Source organism: Dipodomys merriami, unplaced genomic scaffold, assembly GCF_024711535.1.
Source record: "Dipodomys merriami isolate MVZ:Mamm:240054 unplaced genomic scaffold, mDipMer1.0.p SCAF_1, whole genome shotgun sequence".
Taxonomy (NCBI): Eukaryota; Metazoa; Chordata; class Mammalia; order Rodentia; family Heteromyidae; genus Dipodomys; species Dipodomys merriami.
The window spans coordinates 92536769-92558924 of NW_027202270.1; the positions used below are offsets into that span (position 1 = coordinate 92536769).

The 22156-nt window shown below is 42.2% G+C and overlaps 1 protein-coding gene across 1 annotated transcript; it reads right to left on the bottom strand.

Moving 5' to 3' along the window:
- Positions 1-504: 504 nt before the first annotated feature.
- Positions 505-17873, bottom strand: LOC138822844 (uncharacterized). The gene is made up of 12 exons (XM_070015836.1): positions 17804-17873; positions 16918-17065; positions 15474-15609; positions 15029-15283; positions 14376-14519; positions 12738-12796; positions 9137-9291; positions 4264-4347; positions 2158-2311; positions 1651-1786; positions 1180-1434; positions 505-742 (listed from the first exon to the last, which is right to left on the bottom strand). The coding sequence occupies exons 1-12, from the start codon at positions 17856-17858 to the stop codon at positions 590-592; spliced, it is 1734 nt and encodes a 577-aa protein (XP_069871937.1). The 5' UTR covers positions 17859-17873; the 3' UTR covers positions 505-589.
- Between the last annotated feature and the right edge of the window lie 4283 nt (positions 17874-22156).

A 22156-nucleotide genomic window follows, 5' to 3' on the forward strand; every position in this document is an offset into this window, starting at 1 on the left:
CCGTCGGTCTGGGAACACAGCATATGTGCTACTATTCTAACATGTCTTATCTGGGGTTGGGACTCCATCCTGGCAACTTCTGAGAACCCTGCATGAAAGATTAAGGGGAGGTCATGGGCAGAACTAAGTTGGACAGCCGTCTGGAGGAGAGATCCCATTAGATCGGGGCCCAGCAGAGCTGCAAGGGAAAGCTGGGCCTCCTGGAGAATGGGGTGGGAGGCAATGTCTTTCGGTCTTTCTCCCATTTCTCTACTTATTGACTCTGGAGAGAAATTTAGAAAAGAGAGAAAGACATCTTTTAGAGACTCCACACACACAAAACCAAAGGATCATGTAGTAGAGAGTTGTGGAGTTTATTCATGCTGATTGCATGGGGTCAGTACACATGGAGACTTTCTGAGTGTTTGGAGATAGTGATCAGGAGGGGAGAAGAGAAAATCAGAGAGGGAGATGGTATGCCAAAGTTGTCAAGAGAATATATTCAAGGAAGAAAGAGAAGCTAGCTCATGCTTGGAGAGATTTCTTTATTAAGACTAAAGTACCTGGACCCCAGGCTGCAAACACTGGCCCAGAACACAGGGCTTGTCTTCTAGAGATGCTTAAGGAGCTTTATTGTTGCCTCAATCCAAGACCTAACACTTGAGGTCCTAGTGAAGACATGAGGAAGTTTTCCAGTGTTTTGGGCATAGGTGGCAATGCCTTGGGGTACCTTGTTACACACAAATGGTCCCCCGGAATCCCCCTGTAAACAGAAAAATGAAAATCCTCAGTATTTACCCCTTTCTCTCTTCCCCCCAACCCCAATTAACTTTCTGTCTAACTTTTTCTGTCCTTACTAAGAGCTTGATTTTCAGAAGGAAAATGCTAAGTGGACACCACTGCTCTTTGTCCTGACTTGGAGAGAGGTGAGCAGGCTTGGTGATATACCCAAATTGAGAGCCTTTGCTTAAGTTTAAGTCTTCTCTCTAGCTCAACTGAGACCTGAGCACTTTGTTTCCTTGTGTAGCTGTACCAAAATATTTGCTGAAGGAAGATGCCAGGTCCCCTAAGGCCAGGTATATCATTCCACTCCTCACAGGTAGGCCTTGGATTGGCAATGGTTGTAGGGTAGGTTGGAGGAGTAGGGATAATAGGGTATCACACTATCTTTGGAAAAAAAAAAGATAAATGTGTCCTTACAAAAGAAGTAGACTTCTTGTCATAAGGGTTTCCCACACACAGCTGGATGGCATTGTTGTAGTTTTGAAAGATGCTTTCGCATTTCTGTTCATTCTGAACTTCAAGATCCACTTCTTGCAGTGTGTTTGAAGACTGTCCATTAGCCAGTCTTCCCCAGCCGGCCACACTACACACTTGCCCAGGTTTTACCCAGTCCTGGCTCTTTGGCAGGGCAATGGTATTCACAGCTGTGTTGAGATGAGCTTTATATTTCAGCTGTTGAGAAGAGAGATGACAATTCAGGCCTGGCTTTCTCATCAACACTCAAAACAGGGCCACAAATTCCTGTACCTCCCCATTCTGGAACACCTCCCAAGCCCCATTCTGTTGCACTGGGTCCAGAAGATCAATTACCCAAAGGAAAGGAGACCCCAAATAAGCTGTATGGTCCCTAGGAAACTATGGGTAGATTGAAAGGCAGAAAGATCATACCTTCAAGAGCATGATGTTGTTGACCAGTGTTTGAGAATTATAGCTCTTATGAGGGACTGCTTTGAGAACAGGAATAACCTGCTGCGTGTCTTCCTTTTTGTTGATATCATGAGCACCCAAGGTGACATTGATTTTGCTGTTATGGGAAGATGGATAAGATTTGTTAAAGGAGCTGTAATTCATTCTCTGACCAGGAGGTTGAATGCTCAGCCTAGGGCAGAGCAGCAGCTGGGTCAGGAAGTCCTGGATAGAAGTGCATCTTGCCTTGGGTCTAACATGGACTATTTTTTGTTGTGTATCAGTGAACAGAAAGCAGTCTCCACCTGTTTTCTCATCCGCTCAGTCACCTCTCCCATACCCTCCGATCCTGTATCCTATGCTCATTTAAGGCCAATTAGGAGAGTTAAAAGCTGACTTTTTCCCCATCCTTCACCTACTTGAGACATCTTGATGAGCTACAGTCATTTGGTCAGTCTCAGGAAACGAAAGCCTGATGATTCTCCTTACCTTCCATAACAGTGAGCGGCCGTGATTACAATGTCATCTTGCACCAGAAAACCACTGCAACTGTAGACTTTTTTGGTGTTCATATCATAGAAACTTATATATGCCATGAAAGGCCAAGAGTGAGGTATGACTTCTTTACCCCATTGGATTTCTCCTGAAAGAGAAAAATGATTATTGTTGATCTCTGTGTTCATATATATCAGAGGAAAAGGCTAGTGGCTGGAAGACAGGGTATTTCATGCTGTGAGATTCAGTGGGAAAGATAGGGAGTCTTTTGTAAAAACTGGCATATACTGAGAAGAGGTCTGTGGCTTCTGTGGGCAGCATGGGGGTTGTAGCATGAGCCCACTCATTTTGTTTTTCAATTTCTTATAGAAGTGAAGAAGCTGATCCTCTGTTGTGAATGAAGATTCCCATATGCATTAAGGGAAATGACCTGAAATCAGTTTACACTTCCTGACGACTATGAATATACCCTCAGACTAGCATGTATACTTCTTTTTTTTTTTAAATTTTATTTTATTTTATTTGAGAACATACTGTACAGAGGGGCTACAATTACATGGGCAGGATAATGCATACATTTCTTACCAAGCATTAGCATGTATACTTCTATGCCCAAGATACCTAGAGAACTGCTCACTTTGAACTATGGCCCTGGTCTGGTCTGGTCTGGTCTTGTCTCCTCTCATCTCCTTTCCTTTCTCTTCCTTCCTTCCTACCTTTCTTCCTTCCTTCCTTCTTTCCTTCCTTCCTTCCTTCCTTTCTTTCTTCCTTTCTTTCTTTCTTTCCTTTTCTCTCTTCTCCCTTCCTCCCTCCCACTCTCTCCTTTCCCTTCCTTTCCTTCCCTTCCCTTCCCTTCCCTTCCCTTCCCTTCCCTTCCCTTCCCTTCCCTTCCCTTTCCTTCCCTTCCCTTCCCTTCCCTTCCCTTCCCTTTCCTTCCCTTCCCTTCCCTTCCCTTCCCTTCCCTTCCCTTCCCTTCCCTTCCCTTCCCTTCCCTTCCCTTCCTTTCCCTTCCCCTCCCCTCCCCTCCCCTCCTCTCCCCTCCCCTCCCCTCCCCTCCCCTCCCTTCCCTTCCTTTCCCTTCCCTTCCCTTTGCTTCCCTTCCCTTCGTTTCCCTTCCCTTCCCTTCCCTTCCCTTCCCTTCCCTTCCCTTCCCTTCCCTTCCCTTCCCTTCCCTTCCCTTCCCTTCCCTTCCCTTCCCTTACCTTTCTTTCCCTTTCCTTGTCCTGGTCTTAGAACTCAGGGCCTGGGTGCTCTGTCCCTGATCTACCACTTGAGCCATAGCTCTACTTCTGACTTTTTTGGAATTTTTTGAGATAAGAGTCTCATGGACTTTCCTGCCTGGGCTGGCTTTGCACTGTGATCCTAAGATTTCAGCCTCCTGAGTAGCTAGGATTTTAGGCATGAGCCACTGGCACCTAGCTCTAGGCTATTTTTGAAGAAGTAAACATGAGGTATTCTTAAGACAACATATGGCAGCTTCTCCCATACCAACTGGGGAACATGGTAAATATCCCTCAAAAGCTTCTTAGATACACAAAGAACAGCTCTCAAATGCAGCTGGGGAAGAGAACTCCTAATGGAATCTAAACTTCAGCTCAGATTTATCTCTGTAAGGCACTGGGTCCCCAGGACAAGGAAGGAAGTGTACAGAGGGGCAGAGATCAGAATGAGATGGGAAATGGTCTGGGGTCCCAGTTGGAGCTCATCCTCATCAGGCTCTGCTGGCTCAACTAAATCCTGAGTATGTGTCCTGGAATGGCTGAGAGGATCAGCACAATAAGAAAAATGAAGTGACATTTGGAAATCGGAGACAAAGACAGCTCGTTCAGTCTCAGTGCAGATGATAGTTCCTGGGATAAAGAAACTATCAGTGTAAGAGTTGGAGAAGGGAAATTGATGGCACCTGTTTTCAGCTCTACTCCAAATCAGAGTCCTTTACCTGTTAGGTGTCTTTGAAAGTAGTTCTGTATAATTTGTGTGCATTGTTTATCTAGTGATAGAGCTGAGGTTTGGCAAACTAGCTCTCATAGCTAACCTGACTCAGGCACTGTGGAAGTGTTACCATATGCCAGGCCACTGGGTCGGGGGATGGTCACTTACCTGCTTCAGCACTGAAGGGCAGGAGAGCCACCAGGAAGAACAGGAGTGGAAACATCTTCTTCCGATGTAGAGTGGCACTTGCTTATTCCTCTCAACTTTTTATCCTTGACCTGATACAGGGAGGGTGTGGGTCAGTGACCACTAATTTCCTCTTGACTGTAATTTCAATATGATAGCTTTCACCATCTCTGCCCTTCCCATAGAAAGCTCTGCTGTGGTGAGTGTGTTGTAAGAAGCATATTGTTTTAGGCAGTTGCTGGTGAGCATAACCACATTCACCAAAGGAATGGACTCTTGGCAGAGAGTAGGAGACTATAGGAGTAGGGGCTTTGTCATACTTCAGAAATAGGGTCCTATTCCCTTATTTGGGTCTTCAAAAAGCTGCAATATAATTATCCTGCATATTGAACTTATGGTTAAGTAATTGACTACTTCTTATCTTTCCAATCTTATTTTTTGAAGACTTCAATTTTTTTCCAGAGCCCATATATGTGTGTGTGTGTGTGTGTGTGTGTGTGTGTGTGTGTGTGTATATATATATATATATATATATATATATATATATATATATATATATATATGTAAACTTATAAAATTGCCAAGGACTTGCTTTTCCTAAGATTCACTAGAGAAAAGCCTAATTATCAATGAACTTCTTGAAAGTTTTAAGCATCTGTAAACTGTTGGTGATTGAGTTGGGGGCATCACTTGAGAGTGAAATTTTTTTTGTTTTTTGTTTTTGTTTTTTTGGGTCCCATCGTGGGGCCTGAACTCTGGGCCTGGGCGCTGTCCCTCAGCTCTTCAGCTCAAGACTAGTGCTCTACCACTTCAGCCACAGCGCCACTTCTGGCTTTTTTTTTCTTTTTGCTTATGTGGTGCTGAGGAATCGAACCCAGGGCCTCATGCATGCAAGGCAAGCGCTCTACCACTGAGCCACCTTCCCAGCCCCATTGGGAGTGAAATGTTAATGAGATGTTAGTGACAGAGGTAGGAGATAAGGAAATGACAGAAAAAAAAAATGACCTTCTAGAGGGATTCTACCTGACAGATGTATTTCACCTGAGGTGAATCAGTGATTTCATCTGAGGTGAGTTTATTACATTGTCTTAGGTCTGATATTGTTGTTCTGAACTCTGAAATTTCAAAGGTTCTAAATACCTCAATATAGAACTAGTTGGGTACTTGATAGTAGAGATGCAGAGAGGAAAGATAGCTTTGCGACTTGTCTTATTACTTGCTGTCTGTTTCCCCCCTCATACCACAGGAATCTGGTCCTTTAGTGATGACTGTGATAATAAGTAAAGCTCTTCCACTGTGGCTTCCTTTACCTGGGGAAGGAGTCAGTCATAGTTTCTCTTGTACTTCATATAGACAGGGGCTTATCAACTATTGGCTTTTGACTGTAATTGAAGTATGGACACTGGGGCTAAGTAATGTCACCTTGTCCTCATTGCCACCTTTGCACCTTAATAGAGGATGGATGGACTTTCTGGAAAAAGTCTAGAGAGGAAATAGGTCATTCTTTGCAGATGTGTCATGTTGTTTAGCTCTACAGAAGTCTTGGCGCCAAGGCTTGTTTTACTTATGTAAAACACCGTTGTTAGGTTGAATTCCTCACACCATATGTGGTTTTGGTCTATATAAGCTCTGTGTAGCTACATTCAGGGCTGCAAGTTTTTTGGGACATGAGTCTGCTTGCAGATGCTAGCATTTTAGTAAAGGTTCCCAATTCTACCTCTTAAAGTGTATACCTCTGTATCTCGCTGGTCGAATTTCTGTGCAACGTATTTTTAAAAAAATATTATTTTATTTTTAATATTTGCCTGATTTCAAAGGTCAAAGACTATAAGACAAAATGAATGCAATCACTTCGTTTTTTCCATCCCCTCCCTCTCTCTCTTTTGTACCAGTACTGGTTCTTGAACTCAGAACTTTTTTCACCAGTAATGGCTCTTGAATTCAGGACCCCATGCTTGCCGTTGGCCTTTTTGCTCATTGCCAATGTTCTACCACTTGAACCATAGCTTCAGTTGGCTTCCTTATCTCCTACCTCTGTCACTAACAACTGGCTATTTGTTGTTACTTGGAGATAAGAGTCTTGAGGATTTGTTTGACTGGGCTGGCTGTGATTCTAAGCTCTCAGCCTCCAGAGTAACTAGGATTATAGGTGTGAGTCATCAGCACAGCTTTCTCTCTTTTTCCCTCTCCATATGTGGTACTGGGGTTTGAACTTGGGTCTTCTTATTTGCTGGTGCAAATAAATTAAGGTTGGTGCTCTTATTGTTGAGCCATGTTTCTAGACCTGATATTTGCTGTTCATTTTTTTTTGGGATAGAACCTTACTTACTGTCTAAGAGCATGATTGGGCATGATCTTGCGTAGCTAGGATAGCAGGTATACTACATCCAGCTCTTCCATGAGAAAGTGAACTTTTCTGCTTAGGCTGGCCTCTCCATGTAATCCTTACATTTTCAGCCTCCCAAGATAAGATAACAGGCATTATTTGTTCTACAAAGAAATTTTATTTGCATAACTGGGGATGTGAAATTGATCAGTTTCACCATGGAAAGTATGCTTCAGTTTAGAATACAGTCAGCCTGACACTTTAGATCACTTTTCTTGGTTCTTTTTATAATTTAGTATAGATACAGGAAGATTTCTGGAATTTTATGTGAAGCTGGACATAATGCTTATGTTGATTTCATGTCTGCAGGACCAGTCATTACACCAACCTGGAATATCTGAAGGATATGCTAGTTTTCATTTTCTGGCCAAGGAACGAGTGTTCCTTATAAGAGATATTGTTGACTTGTTATCATTTTAATTTATCATTATCTCTTCTCGCCTTGTGAAATATATTTAGATGCAGCAAAGTTGGAAAATGAGTAATTAAATAACTCAAGGTTTATATGTTGGTTTGCAATATATCTGCTAAGTAGCTTTATGAAGTTTTGTAAGCAGAAAAAAAATCAAAGATGACAGACGATAACATTACCCCTCAGGCAGTTGGTTATCAATTAAACACTTCCTGTCACATGGAACCATGAACATTTTCACAGTTTCTGCAGTTGATTTATTGTATCTTTGACAGTGATACCACACTTTGTGGTCGATATTGTTTTTTAAGTTATTGGGAAATATTCTTGGGCTTTCCCCACACATGGCTCAGTCCCCATTTTCAGAGGCCCAGTTAATATTGGCAGACCATTACCCCTGAGAGTTTCTCCTTTGCTCCCCTCTGGCCCTAATCTCAGTGGATCACACTGAACAAACTCAAGAGAATGGCCAAGGTCCCCTATTTCTTCTTTCTTGTGATTGTGCTTATCCTCTTCTTCCAGAGCAACCCTTTCTTCCTTTGCCAGTTCAGAGTCTCTCATCCAGATTCTGTTCGGTAGTGAGGAAACTGAATTGGAATCACTGCTTAAGTATGTGGACTTAGCTAACCCTGTGATGGCTCCTGGACCCAGAAAGCTCAATGTTCCAGAGGGGCAAAAAAAGCTCAGTAATGCCTCCAGTGTACAGGGGAGGCATTGCTCACTTCCTCTGGATAACATCTTACTACACTGGAACTTCGTCCCCCCCTACAGTATGGTGGAGGGCTGAAAGTGAAAAAAAAAAACAAACCTTAATTGTGGTGACACATGGAAAACATTTCCTCTTCATTGTAACTTGTCATGTATGTAATTCATTGGTATTAAGTACATTCACATTGTCATACAATTTTCACCTAGATTAAACATTTGTCATCTTCCCAAATGAAAAGAAACCCATGTGACAGTCTTTCCATTTTTTCCTCACTCCATCCCTGTGACTACCATTGTAGTTCATGTCTTCTAGGATTTTTTTCCCTGAGATTGTTACCTAATACCTAATATGATGCAGCATCATATTTCAGACCTGGCCATTACATTAGTATCAACCAAATCCTGTTCAACCGTAGTAGTCCTGTAACACTAGGAATGTGGTAAGGCATGGAAAGTGAAGGATAAGTGGACAAGACAAGGGAGATCTGAGGATGGGCAAGGAGATGACTCCCAAGCCTGCCTGGCTTCATTCTTCTGCTCTGACTGCTGGGATGAATTTTCCCAAACATTCTTCTGTGTGCCTTCACATACATCAGAGATTTCAGGGGCCTATATTTTTTGGTATTTTTGGAAGATAAAGTGATGGAAACAAATTTCGTATTGTGTGTGTGTGTGTGTGTGTGTGTGTGGTGTGTGTGTGTGTGTGTGTGTGTGTGTGTGTGTGTGTGTGTGTGTGTGTGTGTGTGATGAATATCCTCAGAGTTACCTGCAAGTCCAAAGCATGGCAATGGCCTCTATTCTTGCTTCCAAGGAAAGAACAGCCCTAGGAACAGGAGATTGTCTTCAATGTGTCCTTCTCCTCTTGTCTTTGCTACAAGAACTCACTAACCTGAGCACAGGCCTACATAATGTACTGAGATGTTTACTAGATCAGAGGACAGGATCTTCTCCCACTAGTTTTCTTTTCTTTTCTTTTTAATCTCTGTCTCTTCCTCCCTTCCTTTCTTCCTTCTTTACTTCTATCCTTCCTTCCTCTTTCTCTCACTCTTTCTCTCCCTTCTCTTCCCTCTCTTCCTCCCTCCCGCTCTCCTCCACTCCCAAACCCCCTTCCTTTTTCTTGTACTGGACTTGGGGCTTGAACTCAGGGCCTGGGTAATATCTCTGAACTTTTTGCTGCTTGAACCTCAACTCCACTTCCTTTTTGGTGGTTGACTGTAGATAAGAGTCTCACAGACTTTCCTGCCAGGGCTGGCTTTGAATAACATCACAGATCCTCAGATCTCAGCTACCTGAGTAGATAGGGTTATAGGTGAGCCACAAGCACTTGGCTGGTATGTTTTTCTTATTACCTGAGGGATTTAGCTCAGCTTGAGGCTTCATTTCCACTTCACTTAAAGTGAATTTGAACAGAGACCCTCCTGGGAGGTGAATGTACTCCTTGGGAGTACATGGGGAGTACAGTGAAGAACTGGAAGTGTTTGGCTTGAAGGAGAATAGAGTGGCACTGAAGACAGAAAATATGAGAGTAAGCATGTGTTAGTAAGGTCTTGCAGGTTTTTTGGTGTGGATTTCTCCCTTTGGTTCCAGAACTTCTATAGAAAAGTGAAAAAGGAAAAGGACGACAATGATTATTTATTGTTACTTTTTTTGTACCTGTGTCTTTTAAGGAATTTTATGCATTATGTATCATACTGAAAATATTTGCAGATTCTTTTAGTACAGTTATATTCTATGAATCCTCATAGAATATGTTCACTTGTAGAGTCACATTACAACTGGAAAATTTGTAGTTGTCACAACAACTGAGTTTCTTCAAACAGTACCACTTACTGAGATGGCTGGAATCCTCCTTGTGACAGACTTAAGATCACAGGAAGGAAAGGGGATGGGTTATTGTCAGCTGGGACATCTGTCCAGATCATTTGTAAGCCAAGTGCTGCATGGCCCCATGGCTAGGTGGTATGGGAGAAAAGAGAGTGTAAGAAAGGATGTTTAATTGGAGGAACTCTGGATGGGAGTTGGGAGACCAGGATCATATTTTCCCTATGGTGACACAGATGACATAGCACTTATTTACAAATGGATGCATATTTCTGAATAAAGATGTGGGGTGGGCTGCCTGAGTCCTTTCCTCTTCAACACTTTTAGGCAGTTTAGGTTTTGAATGCTCTGGGACATGATGGTACCTGAGAGACAAACAGCCGATCTACCTGGGCAGGCCTGTAGGCACTAGATGGAAGAAAGCCATGGTGAGCTAGAAACTAAGGTCTGTTGGTTAAAACACTCTGCTGTTTCTTGGAAATAGACTCTGGAATACTGCATGCCTCAATGCTTTTGTGGAGAGGATGTTTAGGGAGATGATAGCAGGATGTAGTGTGTGTGTGTGTGTGTGTGTGTGTGTGTGCATGCTTGTGTGTGTGTGTGTGTGCCCAGCTTCTTGAAGTTACTGATATCCAAAGAAAAGAAATGTGTTCTGAAGAGGCTAGAATTCTATATGTATTATTGCAAGAAAAAACAAGGGAGAAACACTTGGTCTCATAAAACAGAGAAAAGGTATGCTAATTAAATTTAGGTTATATCTATTTAATAGTTGGGCATTCATATATTTTTAGACAGTATTATATGTAAGAGTATGTGAAGGATTGACCCCCTCCCTATTGTTCCAGGCCCATACAGACTCCAGGAAAAATCCCAGGTATGTGTGAACTTGTTTGAAGTGCAGGCAGAGCAATCCACCTAAGCCCAGCTGTAAGCATCCCATTGTGGGTTCAACTGAAAGGCCCCCACCTTCTTTGACCTAGGGGCTTTTGCATTAACCTTTACCTCCTTGCTCAGACCTCCAATAAAAACCCAGATCCTGTCCCAGCTCTGGGAAGATCTGTGCCCCTTGCTGTTCCTCAATAAATAGTCTTTGCCTATTGATGAGCGAGCCCAGCCTATTTCTTTTCTGTTCTCCTCCATTTTCCTAACAGTATGGTTTCTTACTTTCTTTTTTTTTTTCTTTTCCTTTGGTTGTGGGGCTTGCACTCTGGGTCTGGGTGCTGTCCCTGAGTTTTTCAGCTTAAGGCAAGCATTCTACCACTTGAGCCACAGAGCCACTTCCAGTTTTCTGATGGTTAATTAGAGATAAGAGTCTCATGGAGTTTCCTGCTTGGGGTAGCTTTGAACTATGATCTCCAGATCTCAGCCTCCTTGTGTGGCTAGGATTACAGGCGAGAGCCACTGGCGCCCAGCTAGGAGTGGGTTTCTTAAACAGTACTTTTAAATTAGATACCACAGTGGTAAATCAAAATAAACTTAAAAAATTGCCAGTCCTGGGTCTTCTACTCAGAGCCTAGTCACTGTCCCTGAGCTTTTGTGCTCAAGACTAGGGCCTTTCCTCATTGAGCCACAGATCCATTTCCAGATTTTTGGTGGTTAACTAGACATAAGAGTCTAATGGATTTTCCTACCCAGGCTGCTTTTGAACTGCAATCCTCAGAGCTCATCCTGGTGAGTAGCTAGGATTACAGGCATGAACCACCAGCACCCAGCAAAATCATCTAAGGTTTTATTAAGAAAGAAGCTGGTTTGAATATGGACTTCCTTTTCTATGCAGTCTCCTTGCCATCTAACTCCTTCCATATCTTCTAATTCTGTATCCCACACTCATTTTGGGACAGTTATGTAATTATAAGATAGATTTTCATTTTTTCTTGACCATATATGCTCGGGGACTTTCCTGGGCTATTCTTAGTATGTCAGTTCCAGTAAAGAACTAGTTTTTTCTTACCTTCCACTACAGTGAGCTGCTGTCATTAAAATGTTGTCTTGTACCAGAAAACCACATCAGGAAGTATATAATTTGAGACCATAATATAAATGTATGTTGGCATGTTGAGTTACTATGTATTGGCTAAAATAAAAATTTTGAAGTTTTGTAGGCTTTTTAAAAAACGACGGTGCGGGGGGTGGGTGGGGGGGGAAGGAGAAGGATTGGGATTGGGGGGGAGGGGGGAGGCTGGGAAGGGATGTGAAGGGTAAACCAAAGGAGGAGGGTGCAATGCTTGGTAAGAAATGTACGCATTATCCTGCCCATGTAATTGTAACCCCTCTGTACAGTATGTTCACAAATAAAATAAAATAAAATTAAAAAAATTATGCAGGCAATAATGAAGTGCACACAAGATCTCCAGGGACATCTCCTTTCCATGGCTTGTACCTGGCATCATGTGTCCACAGAGCAATGAGAGAATAAGCTTAAATAGTTTCATGTTGGACTTGTTTCTGTTTTTTTTAAAAAAACAATTGTGATTAAAAAGGGAGCAAATAAACAAAGCAAAAATAGTTTTTATAGAGAATGTGAACTCTCTCATTATCAATGACACCATCAAATAGAAGCTGCAGAGCTACGATTCAGGACTTCTAGTACAGCTCTTGGCCGGTTTCTCTGTTTCCTCATGGTAGAGTGAGAACATTAAGGAGTGTCATAACTTACACCCTGATGTTTACTGAGGTCATCCAAAGTGGGAAAGGATATGTGTTAAGGTAGATAATGGTGCTATTTAACTGTATAACTGATTATATATAAATATATATATTAAAAGTACAAATGGGTTATAGATACATATATAAGTATACTATAAATGCTTATGTACATATATTATAAGTATATATATAAATGTTTATTATATCCACATATAATAAATATTTACTTATTTAATAAAAAAAGACAGTAGATTATAATGACACACCACTGGATATTGGTGACTGATGCCTGTAATCTTAGCTACTCAGGAAGCTGAGATCTGAGGATCAGGATTCAAAGCCAGCTTGGGCAGGAAAATCTGTCAGACTCTTATCTCCAGTGAACCACCAAAAAGCCAGAAGTAGCACTGTAGCTCAAGTGGTAGAATGCTAGCCTTGAGCACAAAAGCATGGGATAGTGTCCAGGCCTTGAGTTCAACCTACCTTCCTTCTCCCTCCACAGAGTTATACACATAAAGCAGTTGGCTATCTTCAAGTGCATCCTGTCACATGGAATAGTGAGCATTTTCACAATTTCCACAGCTGATTTCTTGTGTCTTTGAGAGTGATAGCACATATTTGTGGTTTATGACTGTCCTTTGTATTAGTGGGACATTTTCTTGGGCTAGATTGTCATGCTACACATGGCTCATGCCCCAACTCTCTCAGGGTTTCTGAGGATAAGTAAAAATTGGCAGGAAGGTGGCCCTGTGTGCTCCCCTGTGCTCCTCTCTGGCCCCTGTTTCAGGGACCATATAGAGCTAATTAGGACTCTTCTGCTGATAACAGTTATCACTGGGTAACTCCTGCCCTGAGCTTAGCCATTGCGCAAGGAGGAACTTTTGGCTTGTGATGTTTTCTCTGAAAAAAAAAAAATGTGTGATTGCCTCAGTACTTGGAAGACAGAAAGAAGAAAGTGAGAAAGTAGAACTGCTTTTAGGCACATCTCATAACTGTCCTGTGCTTGGAAGGACATTCACAAGGTGAGAATAGAGTTGGAGAGAGCTGGACAGTGGCCACTGTTGAGGTGGGACAGCAGACTGGAAAGTAGAGTGCTATAGAGCAAAAAGGAGCCGGAGTTATGCCTTCAATGTGTAGAGGAGCTGCTGCTCACAGAACCCAGATAACAACTTCTTCCATTAGATCTTTAAGCAAGGTGGAGTCACAGACACAGCCAGACAGGGGCCCTCTGCTACTTGAACTACAGCTCCACTTCCAAGTTTGTGGTGGTTAATTTTGGAGATAAAAAGCAAACAGACTTTCCTGCACAAGCTGGATTCAAATCATGGTTCTCAGATCTCAACCACCTGAGTAGGTAGGCATAAGTCACTGGAATTGGGCATTGCTGTATTTCAATATAGCTAGAGAAAGTCTTATTATGGTGGGAGGTATATCCTTTTGGCTCTCCTCAAGTTTCTGGGGAAAGTGAGATAAAGAGACAGGGGAATGTATGGCTTAAAAGAGGGAAGAAACTTACCTTGTTTCCTAGACTATGGTTGTTGGGGTACTCATTTGTCTTGGCAAAGAAATCCCTTTCTCCTGGGGGAGCTCAACTCACTCCTAGCATGGTTGGAGTATAATAGCTATAGACCGTGTTTCTCCAAAATGTGTCTGTTGAAACTCAATCCTGATAAAATGGCATTTGGAGAGGGGCTCTTAGAGGTGACTGGATCGGAGAGTCTTGGTGAATAGAATGAATATCCTTATAAAAGAAACCCTAGAGAATTCCCTTGACCTTTCTGTCATGTGAGGACATAGCAAGAGGGTGGCCATCTGTGAATCAGGACCTTAGCAAATATGGAATCTACCAGTGCCTTTTCATTGGGCTTCCCCAACTCTAGAGCTTGGAGGAGGAAATACCTGCTGTTTATAAGCCATCCAGAATGTGGTATTTTGTGATAGTAGTTCCAACAGTCTAAGACAGTATCAAATGATGTTTAATGAACAAATATTTACACTCTAGGTGGGACATTTATGAAGGCTCTGCCAACCTCTTGGAGCTGATGTGATCCCCAGAGAAAGTCAGTCACAGGGCAGGTGGGGGTAGGGGTTTGGGGGTAAGGTCTTACTCTAATCCTGTGGTTTGAAGCGTCTCATTATTCTTTTTACCCAGGGCAGGAAGCTTGAAATCTTGGTGAAGACTGCTGGAGGAGTCCCATTCTGTTTTCCATAGGAGACAATGCCCTGGGCCACATTGTTACATACCAGGGGCCCACCGGAGTCCCCCTGTGGGCAGAGAGGAGAAAAGACACCCAGCTAGGCCTCCCTGCTCCTGTTACCCTAACCCCTGGCTCTCAGAGAAGATAAGGGAGGGTGCCTCTGATGGTGGCCTATGAGAGAGATGGTAGTAGGTGGAGAGTGGACTGGAGTCTAGCCTCTGGATCTTTCAGCCCTTGGCTTCAGCTGGCTGAGATTACTGTCTACAGCCCAATCAAGGTACCTTCCCCTGACTTGGGAAAATATTGCATATATATGGGAGAAAGACCTGAAATCAATCAATTATTCTCTCTCTCTCTCTCTCTCTCTCTCTCTCTCTCTCTCTCTCTCTCTCTCTCTCTCTCTCTCTCTCTCTCTCTCTCTTTCTCCCTTTCCTCCAGAGTTGGGGTTGGTGGAAGAAACAAACCAACCCTGTTCTACTCTGGTCCTGAAGCTGAGGCTGTGGAGATAGGCTCTGTTTTTACTGTCCAGCCCTCTTTGTCCCAGGGAAAATAGTGGCAAGATGTCCAAGCCCTTACCCTGAAGGCAGACTTTCTCTCCCTTGGGTTTCCCACACAAAGCTGAGTCTGGCTGGTGTAGGTACTGAAACGACTGCTGCACTTCTGGTCTCTCTGCACTCTTAGCATCACCTCCTGGAGTACATTTGTTCTCTGGTTTAGGCTGACTTGGCCCCAGCCAGCCACTGTGCACAAGGTCCCAGGCCTCACACTCATCTCAGCCTGAGGCAGAGCCACTGGTCTCACGGCTCTATTCTGCTGGACTCTGTTTCTCAGCTGTTAGGAAGAGTGTAGACAATGCTCATCAGCTGGGTCTCTCCCAACCAGTCTGTGAGTACAGTACCCACCCCAATCCACCATCACCCCCCTAGAGCCCTGCCCTTGCTTCCCCCTCCATAGTCTCAGCACACAGCAAAACTAGACAGTCCATTAAGAGTAGAGAACCAAAGAGCTAGGCAGGCAGTACCTGTAGTAACATGATGTCATTCACGATGTTCTGCTGATTATAATCAGGGTGTCGGATGGCTCTGAGCACAGTGATGTGTTGCTGGGTCCTTTCCTGCCTCTGGATGTTGTGGGCCCCCAGAGTGACATTGATTGAACTACAAAGGCAAAGTTGGCACAGAGATAGGTGTGAATAGCAAGGAGCTCTACAGCCTGACACCAGGCCTGACTGCAGCTGGAGAGACTGGAGATAGTGGCAGGGCCTTGGGGCTGAATTCTGCCCTTTGTTTCTCAGTAGCCCCAAGCTGAGGATGTCAAGGAACAATGATTTTAAGGTTGTTTGTTTCAGATTAAGTTGATAATTTAAGCCTCAATACATACCTTCCCATTAATCCAAATGATCACAAACAAGACCATACTAAAGCTACCAGCACAACTATGTTTATTGCAGCATTATTTACCATAGCTAAGATATGGAACCAACCCCGATGCCCCTCAGTACATGAATGAATCAAGAAAATGTGGTATATATAGAATATATATCTATATCTATATCTATCTATCTATCTATCTATCTATCTATCTATCTATCTATCTATCTATCTATCTATCTATATAATTCTATGCCTCCATCAGAAAGAATGACATTGCCCCATTTATTAGGAAATGGAAAGACTTGGAAAAATTATATTAAGTGAAGGTAGCCAGGCCCAAAGAAACAGAGGTCCCATGGTTTCCCCTTAGTTCCAATAACTAGTATATGTCTGGGACAAGCAGAAAAGATCAGATAAAATGATGTTAAGCAAAATGAACCCCAAAATAGGGACACAAGTTGCTATTGTTTCTAACGTATTTATAAGGTACCATGTGAATGTTTTGTTGCATTGTATATCCCTCCCCCACAGTATAACCCCTGTTTTCACTGTATTTGATGTTGGTATAATTTGGGGAGGGGAAATTGTTTAAATAGGGATAAACAAATTGTTTAAATAGGGATACAGATTGACCCATTGCAATAATGAGATGTACAAGACACTATGTTGAAAAATGAACTTTACAATTTAGGCAGGGGGTGAAGGGTGGGGGGTGCGGGTAGGGGGTGTAGCTGAGGAGGTGGGAGGGATGGATCATAGGGGAAAAACAAAGGAGGAGGCAACAATGCTGGATAAGAAATGTACTCATTACCTTGCTCATGTAACTGTAACCCTTTTGTACAGTATTTTCACAATAAAAAACAATTAAAAAATCAAGGTTTATTAAAAAATACGTGCCTTCCATCTCTTTCTTCTGTTCTTTATGAACATGTCTTTTCTTCTTTCTTTCTCTATTTACTCTGGCCTGTTACCTCCCTGCTTCCAGTCCTACCTGGTCCCTTTTTCATCCTTCCATTGCTACAACATTGGCTTGAGATGCTTCTCTGAGATCTTTTGGCTACTAGTTTCCTAAGAAGCCTCCGGATTCCTCACCTTCCCAAGCAATGAGCTGCTGTCATCACAAAGTCTTCTCGTACCAAGAATCCCCCGCAAACACTTCGACTTCCTGGATTCTGGATAAGAAGAAGTGCCATGTAGGGATGGGAGTGGGGCCTGGCCTCTTGGCCTCCAATGATCTTCCCTGAAATGAAATGTTTGACACATATATCTGCATTTAAGATCCTGCAGTGTAGTACTAGGTTGGTGGCTTTAGAGAGGTTGGAAGTTGAGGAGGGCATGAGAGAAGAGGCAGGAGGGGAAAGAGCTATTGGCAAGGATTGATGGCGTTCTACAGGATACCCAGTGCTAGGAGAGGGCTCTGAGGCTCTGCAGGAATCACTGCTGACTTGAAGGGAGACCAAGTTCTTAGCATGTTCCCTCTTCCATAAAGGGGAGAAGAAAGCTTGTTTAGATAAGACCAACTTTAACCTCAGGTGTTGAGGAAAGATGTTCTGCTGTAAGAATGAACTGTTCTTGGAGTTCCTGTGGTTTTTTTTTTCCCTCCAGGAGCTTCTAGTGCCTAGAAGAATCTAGGCATGAACTGACAGGACTGCTATTGCAGTAGCATTAGTTTATTTGATCCTTAGTTTATCCTGAGTTTTGATACATGGGCTACAGAATGAATTCTTAGAGCCCATATATTGAGAGTTCTTTAGTAGGTTCTGGGGCCAATTCCAAAACTTTTATGTACACTAATGAATTTAATTCTCATAAAATCTGAGGTTGGTATTTGTAACATTCTCATTTCATACAGTAGGAAACAGAAGAAATGTGAGTTCAAATAGCTTGCTTGAAGGTATAGAATTAGGATATGCCAAATGAGAAGCTGTAGTGTATATGGAATGGGTTCAGACTTTCGAGGTGGAGGTTTGTCACTTACCTGCTTCAGCCCCAGGAGGTAGGATAAACGCCAACAGAAGCAGGAGAGGCAGCATCCTCCTTGAAATGTTGTCCAGTCCGTTGCTGCTTATGCCTGCTCCTGCCAGATTTTATCCCCTCACAGAGGAAGGAAGAGGTAGGAAGAGAGTTGAAGAATCCACAGTCCCATTTTCCTGCTCTTGTGATAAGTTTCATCATCCAAGACTGTGCAGGAGGTTTGCCCACTAACTGCCAGAGATGTGGAAGAAGGAAGAGTCAATGTTGCCATCTCCTTCCTCCCCCACCATCTGCCCAGTTAGTACTCAGCAGAAATGAGAACCCAAGGGAGCAGCGGGGGCTTTTGAGGGTTTGAACTCATCCTGCCCAGGTTCTTATTGATCTCACTTTTTCTTTTTCGAAATTGTTAGGATGGATTGAGTGGTACCCACCTGGATAGGTGGAGGCTGTGCTGGAGAAAGAAAAGGAGAGAACGAGACTCTGACATTAATATTTTCTCAGGTTACTGGAGCCAGTCTGTGAAAATTGTGACCAGCTGAAGATTTCCGCTTGCCGGTTCCTGCACCAGGTGAAAGTCTGTATGTGCCTGAAGGTTCCTTACAAACAGATAAAATTTGTGGCCCAGTTTTGTTGAGAGTTCTATTTCACTGATAGCACAGGAAACAATCAACCTAGTTCTCAGTTTGTTTCCAAGGACAATAGCTTCAAAAGGGTGGGGCATTCAGCATTGGGAGGCATCACTAAGCAGCTCACCAAATACACTTAAAAATATTTAGTAGATTTTGTATGTGCTCATCATCATTCTGTATTATTTCTATTTAAAAAGTAAGATGAACACAATTTCTATCTTTTATCAGGATGATAGGCCCATTTGGAAATGTTATGAAAGCTAAGGATTCTCTCTTCACCTATCAATAGAGTTTTCACTTAGTTTTAGACCTACTATCTTTCCCTCTCTCTGTCTTTCTCTCTTTTTTCTGGTCCTGGAGCTTGAACTTTGGGCTGGGGTGCTGTTCCTGAGCTTTTTTGCTCAAGGCTAGTGCTCTACCACTTGAGCCACAGCTACACTTCTGGCCTTTTGGTGGTTAAATTGGAGATAAGAGTCTCACAGGTTTTCTTGCCTGGGCTGGTTTTGGACTGTGATCCTCAGATGTCAGCCTCCTGAGTAGCTAGTATGAGCCACTGGCAGTTGGCTAAAATTTCTCTTTATATCTAAAAAGTAATGTGAAGATAAAGAGAAAGTAGTGTAACAATGTTTTAATGTTTGAGAATTTGTGATGATTTTAATTTAATGATTTTTCCCAACATTTTTTTTTAAACATTAGTTTAGTTGGGTGCCCTCCAATAAGCCAGTAGCTCATGCTTGTAATCCTAGCTCCTCAGGAGGCTGAGATCTGAGGATCACAGTTCAAAGTCAGGTCAGGCAGAAAAGTCTGTGAGATTTGTCAGTTAACTAGCAGAAAGCCAGAAGTAGAGCTGTGGCTCATGTGGTCAAGTGCCAGCCTTGAGTCAAGATACCAAGTGAAAGTACAAGGCTCTGAGCTCAAGCCCCAGTATTGACACATGTGCGCATGCACACACCCAGACACACACACTTATCATTATGCTTTGTAGAGAGTTTAGATACCATATATAAAAGTATTTATCTTAAGGAGAGGTATTAACAAATTTGATATATTAACATTGAAAGAAACAAAGACAGTTCATAGAGGGGGCAAAGACACTTGCAATACACCTAACTGATAAAGGTTATTTGTACTATTCAAATTATATAAAAAGTTTCCAAAATGAGTCTGAAAAAGATAACCAATCAAATAAGATAATGGGCAAAAGACCTTAATGGCCTTATTTCAAAACTGAAAATGTAAGTGATCTATAAACTAATGAAAGGAGATGACTCTCATCTGGTACTTGGGAAGCTCCGACCTTAAAGCATAATCTTATACAAGCTCCACTCTGTCTTGAGGATATAAACCCCAGAGAAAGGTGTGCACATTTTCCATTCTTTCCAGATGTGTGCAGAAAAGTCACAACAGCCTTACTCATAGCATTATTATCAGGATAACACCATCCTGGAACATCTGGAAGGTCCATCCACTCTAACACGCATAATTAAATGGTGGTGTATTCATATGATGGAACATTGCATAGCTATGAAAATTAATGTGTCATACAGTTACATGAATGAATCTTACAAACATACATAGGAAGAACCAAAGAAAACTCTATTTTGTATAATTATATGAAGTTCAAGAAATGACATCAGATAGAAATGCATACATACATGGGAAGTATATAATAAAAAGTATATAATAAAAAGCAAGAAAGAGAATACTATAAGTTAGAATAGTGGTTAATACTAGGACTAGAGGACAAAATGAGTATTTGACCAAGAGGGGGCACATGGGTAATTTTTGGAGTATTGGTTACACTCTATAAAATGTACTTGCTTTATAATTATTCTTTAAACTGTACATTTACATTTTTGGACTGTTCATGTATGTATATTTTTGGAAGACATTAAAAAAAGCATTTTGCTGCACAATTGAGGTGGAGTTCTAAGCAAACATGTGTGGAGAAATAGACTGCAAACTTTTAACAATGTTGTATTTCTCTATTTTCATAAAAAATGGTCATATTTGAATAAGACTGTGATATATTTCACAATACCATATAGCACTGGTTGCATCTATTTTTGACTGCTTGATTACATTTCCATCAGTTACACAGTTTTTTTTTTCCCCTGGGATTGTTGGGACATTAGGATGGGGTGTTTCCTGCCTCCTTAGGGGTCTCTGACAATACAAATCCTCAGGGTAGGCAGGGTCACATAAGATGGATCAGATCTCCTCTTGGCTTTGTGGGAGATGAAGGTTCTACTAAGCAATCCAGATCCTAACAGCTGCCTTCATGTCACTCTGCCAAGGACATTTTGGAAGCACCTTGGGAAGTCTTTACTGCTGAGCTGCTTTGGTTAATTTGGTTAATTTCAATGCTGGGAGAAAGCTGGCCTTGGACCATTGTGCTCCCACTCCAACTATCTTCAGGAAGCCAGATACTTTCTTACTAGAAACTGGCTTGTGTTGTCATTTGTGTGTGTGTGTGTGTGTGTGTGTGTGTGTGTGTGTGTGTGTGTGTGTGTGTGTGTATGCATGCATGTGTGCACATGTACCAGTACTGGGGGCTGTACCAGTACTGTACCAGTACTATCCCTTAGCTTTTTTACTCAAGGCTGATACTTTACTGCTGGAGCTTGGGGCCTAGACACTATCCCTTAACTTTTTACTCCAGGCTGATACTTTACCACTGGAGCTTCAGCTCCATGTCCAGCTCTTTGGAAATTAATTGGAGACCAAAATCTCACAGACTTTCCTACCTGGGCTGACTTTGAACTGTGATCTTCAGATTTCATCTTCCTGAGTAGTTAAGATTACAGAGGTGAGTTGCTTGCTCTTGCTACTGTGTTGTCATCTTTGTAGGAAAGAGCAGGTGACAAAGGAAAAAACAGCCCTTGAGATGGGCCTGAAGTATATGATCCACAGTAGACTTATTGGGGTCTGCATTAAATCTTCTTGTCATAGTAAATATGGGGAAGATAGTCTAGAAGCCCTAGATATGACACAAACTGATTAAAAAGAGATTGAAGGCCTTAGCAATCCTTGCAAAAAAACTTAGTTCCAAGTACAGGCTGTTGACCCTGGGATGCTGGGTCAACATGAGAAGGAGATGATGTGAACACACTCCCTAATAACTCTTGCAAAATGCTCAGACAACCCAAAAACTCAACAACAGAAGAACAGCATTGTGTCCATTTAAGAACATTATGTTTTAGAATACTATTGATGGTATGGAGAAATTCACATCCTCTAATATTAAGTAGAGAAACGATAATCTAAACTTTTTACCATATAAATTTGTAGAATGTAAAAATGTGTACAATTTGATACTAATTCTGTGGGGACCAAAAAGTAACAAGAAGAACAATTTTTTTCTTTGCCAGTACTGGGGCTTGAATTCAGGACCTGAGTGTTCTCTCTGAGCTTTTTTGCTTTAGGCTAACATTCTACCATTCTTTCTTGCCCTGTCTGGCTTTGATTGGTGATCCTCAGATCTTGGACTCCTGAGTAGCTAGGATTTTAGGTGTGAGCTTATCTTTTTTTTTTTTTTTTTTTTTTTTTTGTCGGTGGGACTTGAACTCTGGGCCTGGGTGCTGTCCCTCAGCTCTTCAGCTCAAGGCTAGCACTCTATCACTTGAACCATAATGCTACTTCTTGTTTTCTGAGTGATTTATTGGAGATAAGAGTCTCACGGACTTTTCCTGCGTGGGCTGGCTTTGAACCTTGATCCTTAGATCTCA

Excerpts from the sequence above, each read along its gene's own strand:
- LOC138822844 (XM_070015836.1), bottom strand. The coding sequence starts at position 17,858 with ATGCTGCCTCTCCTGCTTCTGTTGGCGTTTATCCTACCTCCTGGGGCT. Across the intron at positions 15,610-16,917 it reads GCAGCTCATTGCTTGGGAAG|TTCAATCAATGTCACTCTGG; the intron begins GTGAGGAATCCG and ends TTGCCTTTGTAG. Across the intron at positions 743-1,179 it reads ACAAGAAGTCTACTTCTTTT|GGGGATTCCGGGGGACCATT; the intron begins GTAAGGACACAT and ends TTCTGTTTACAG.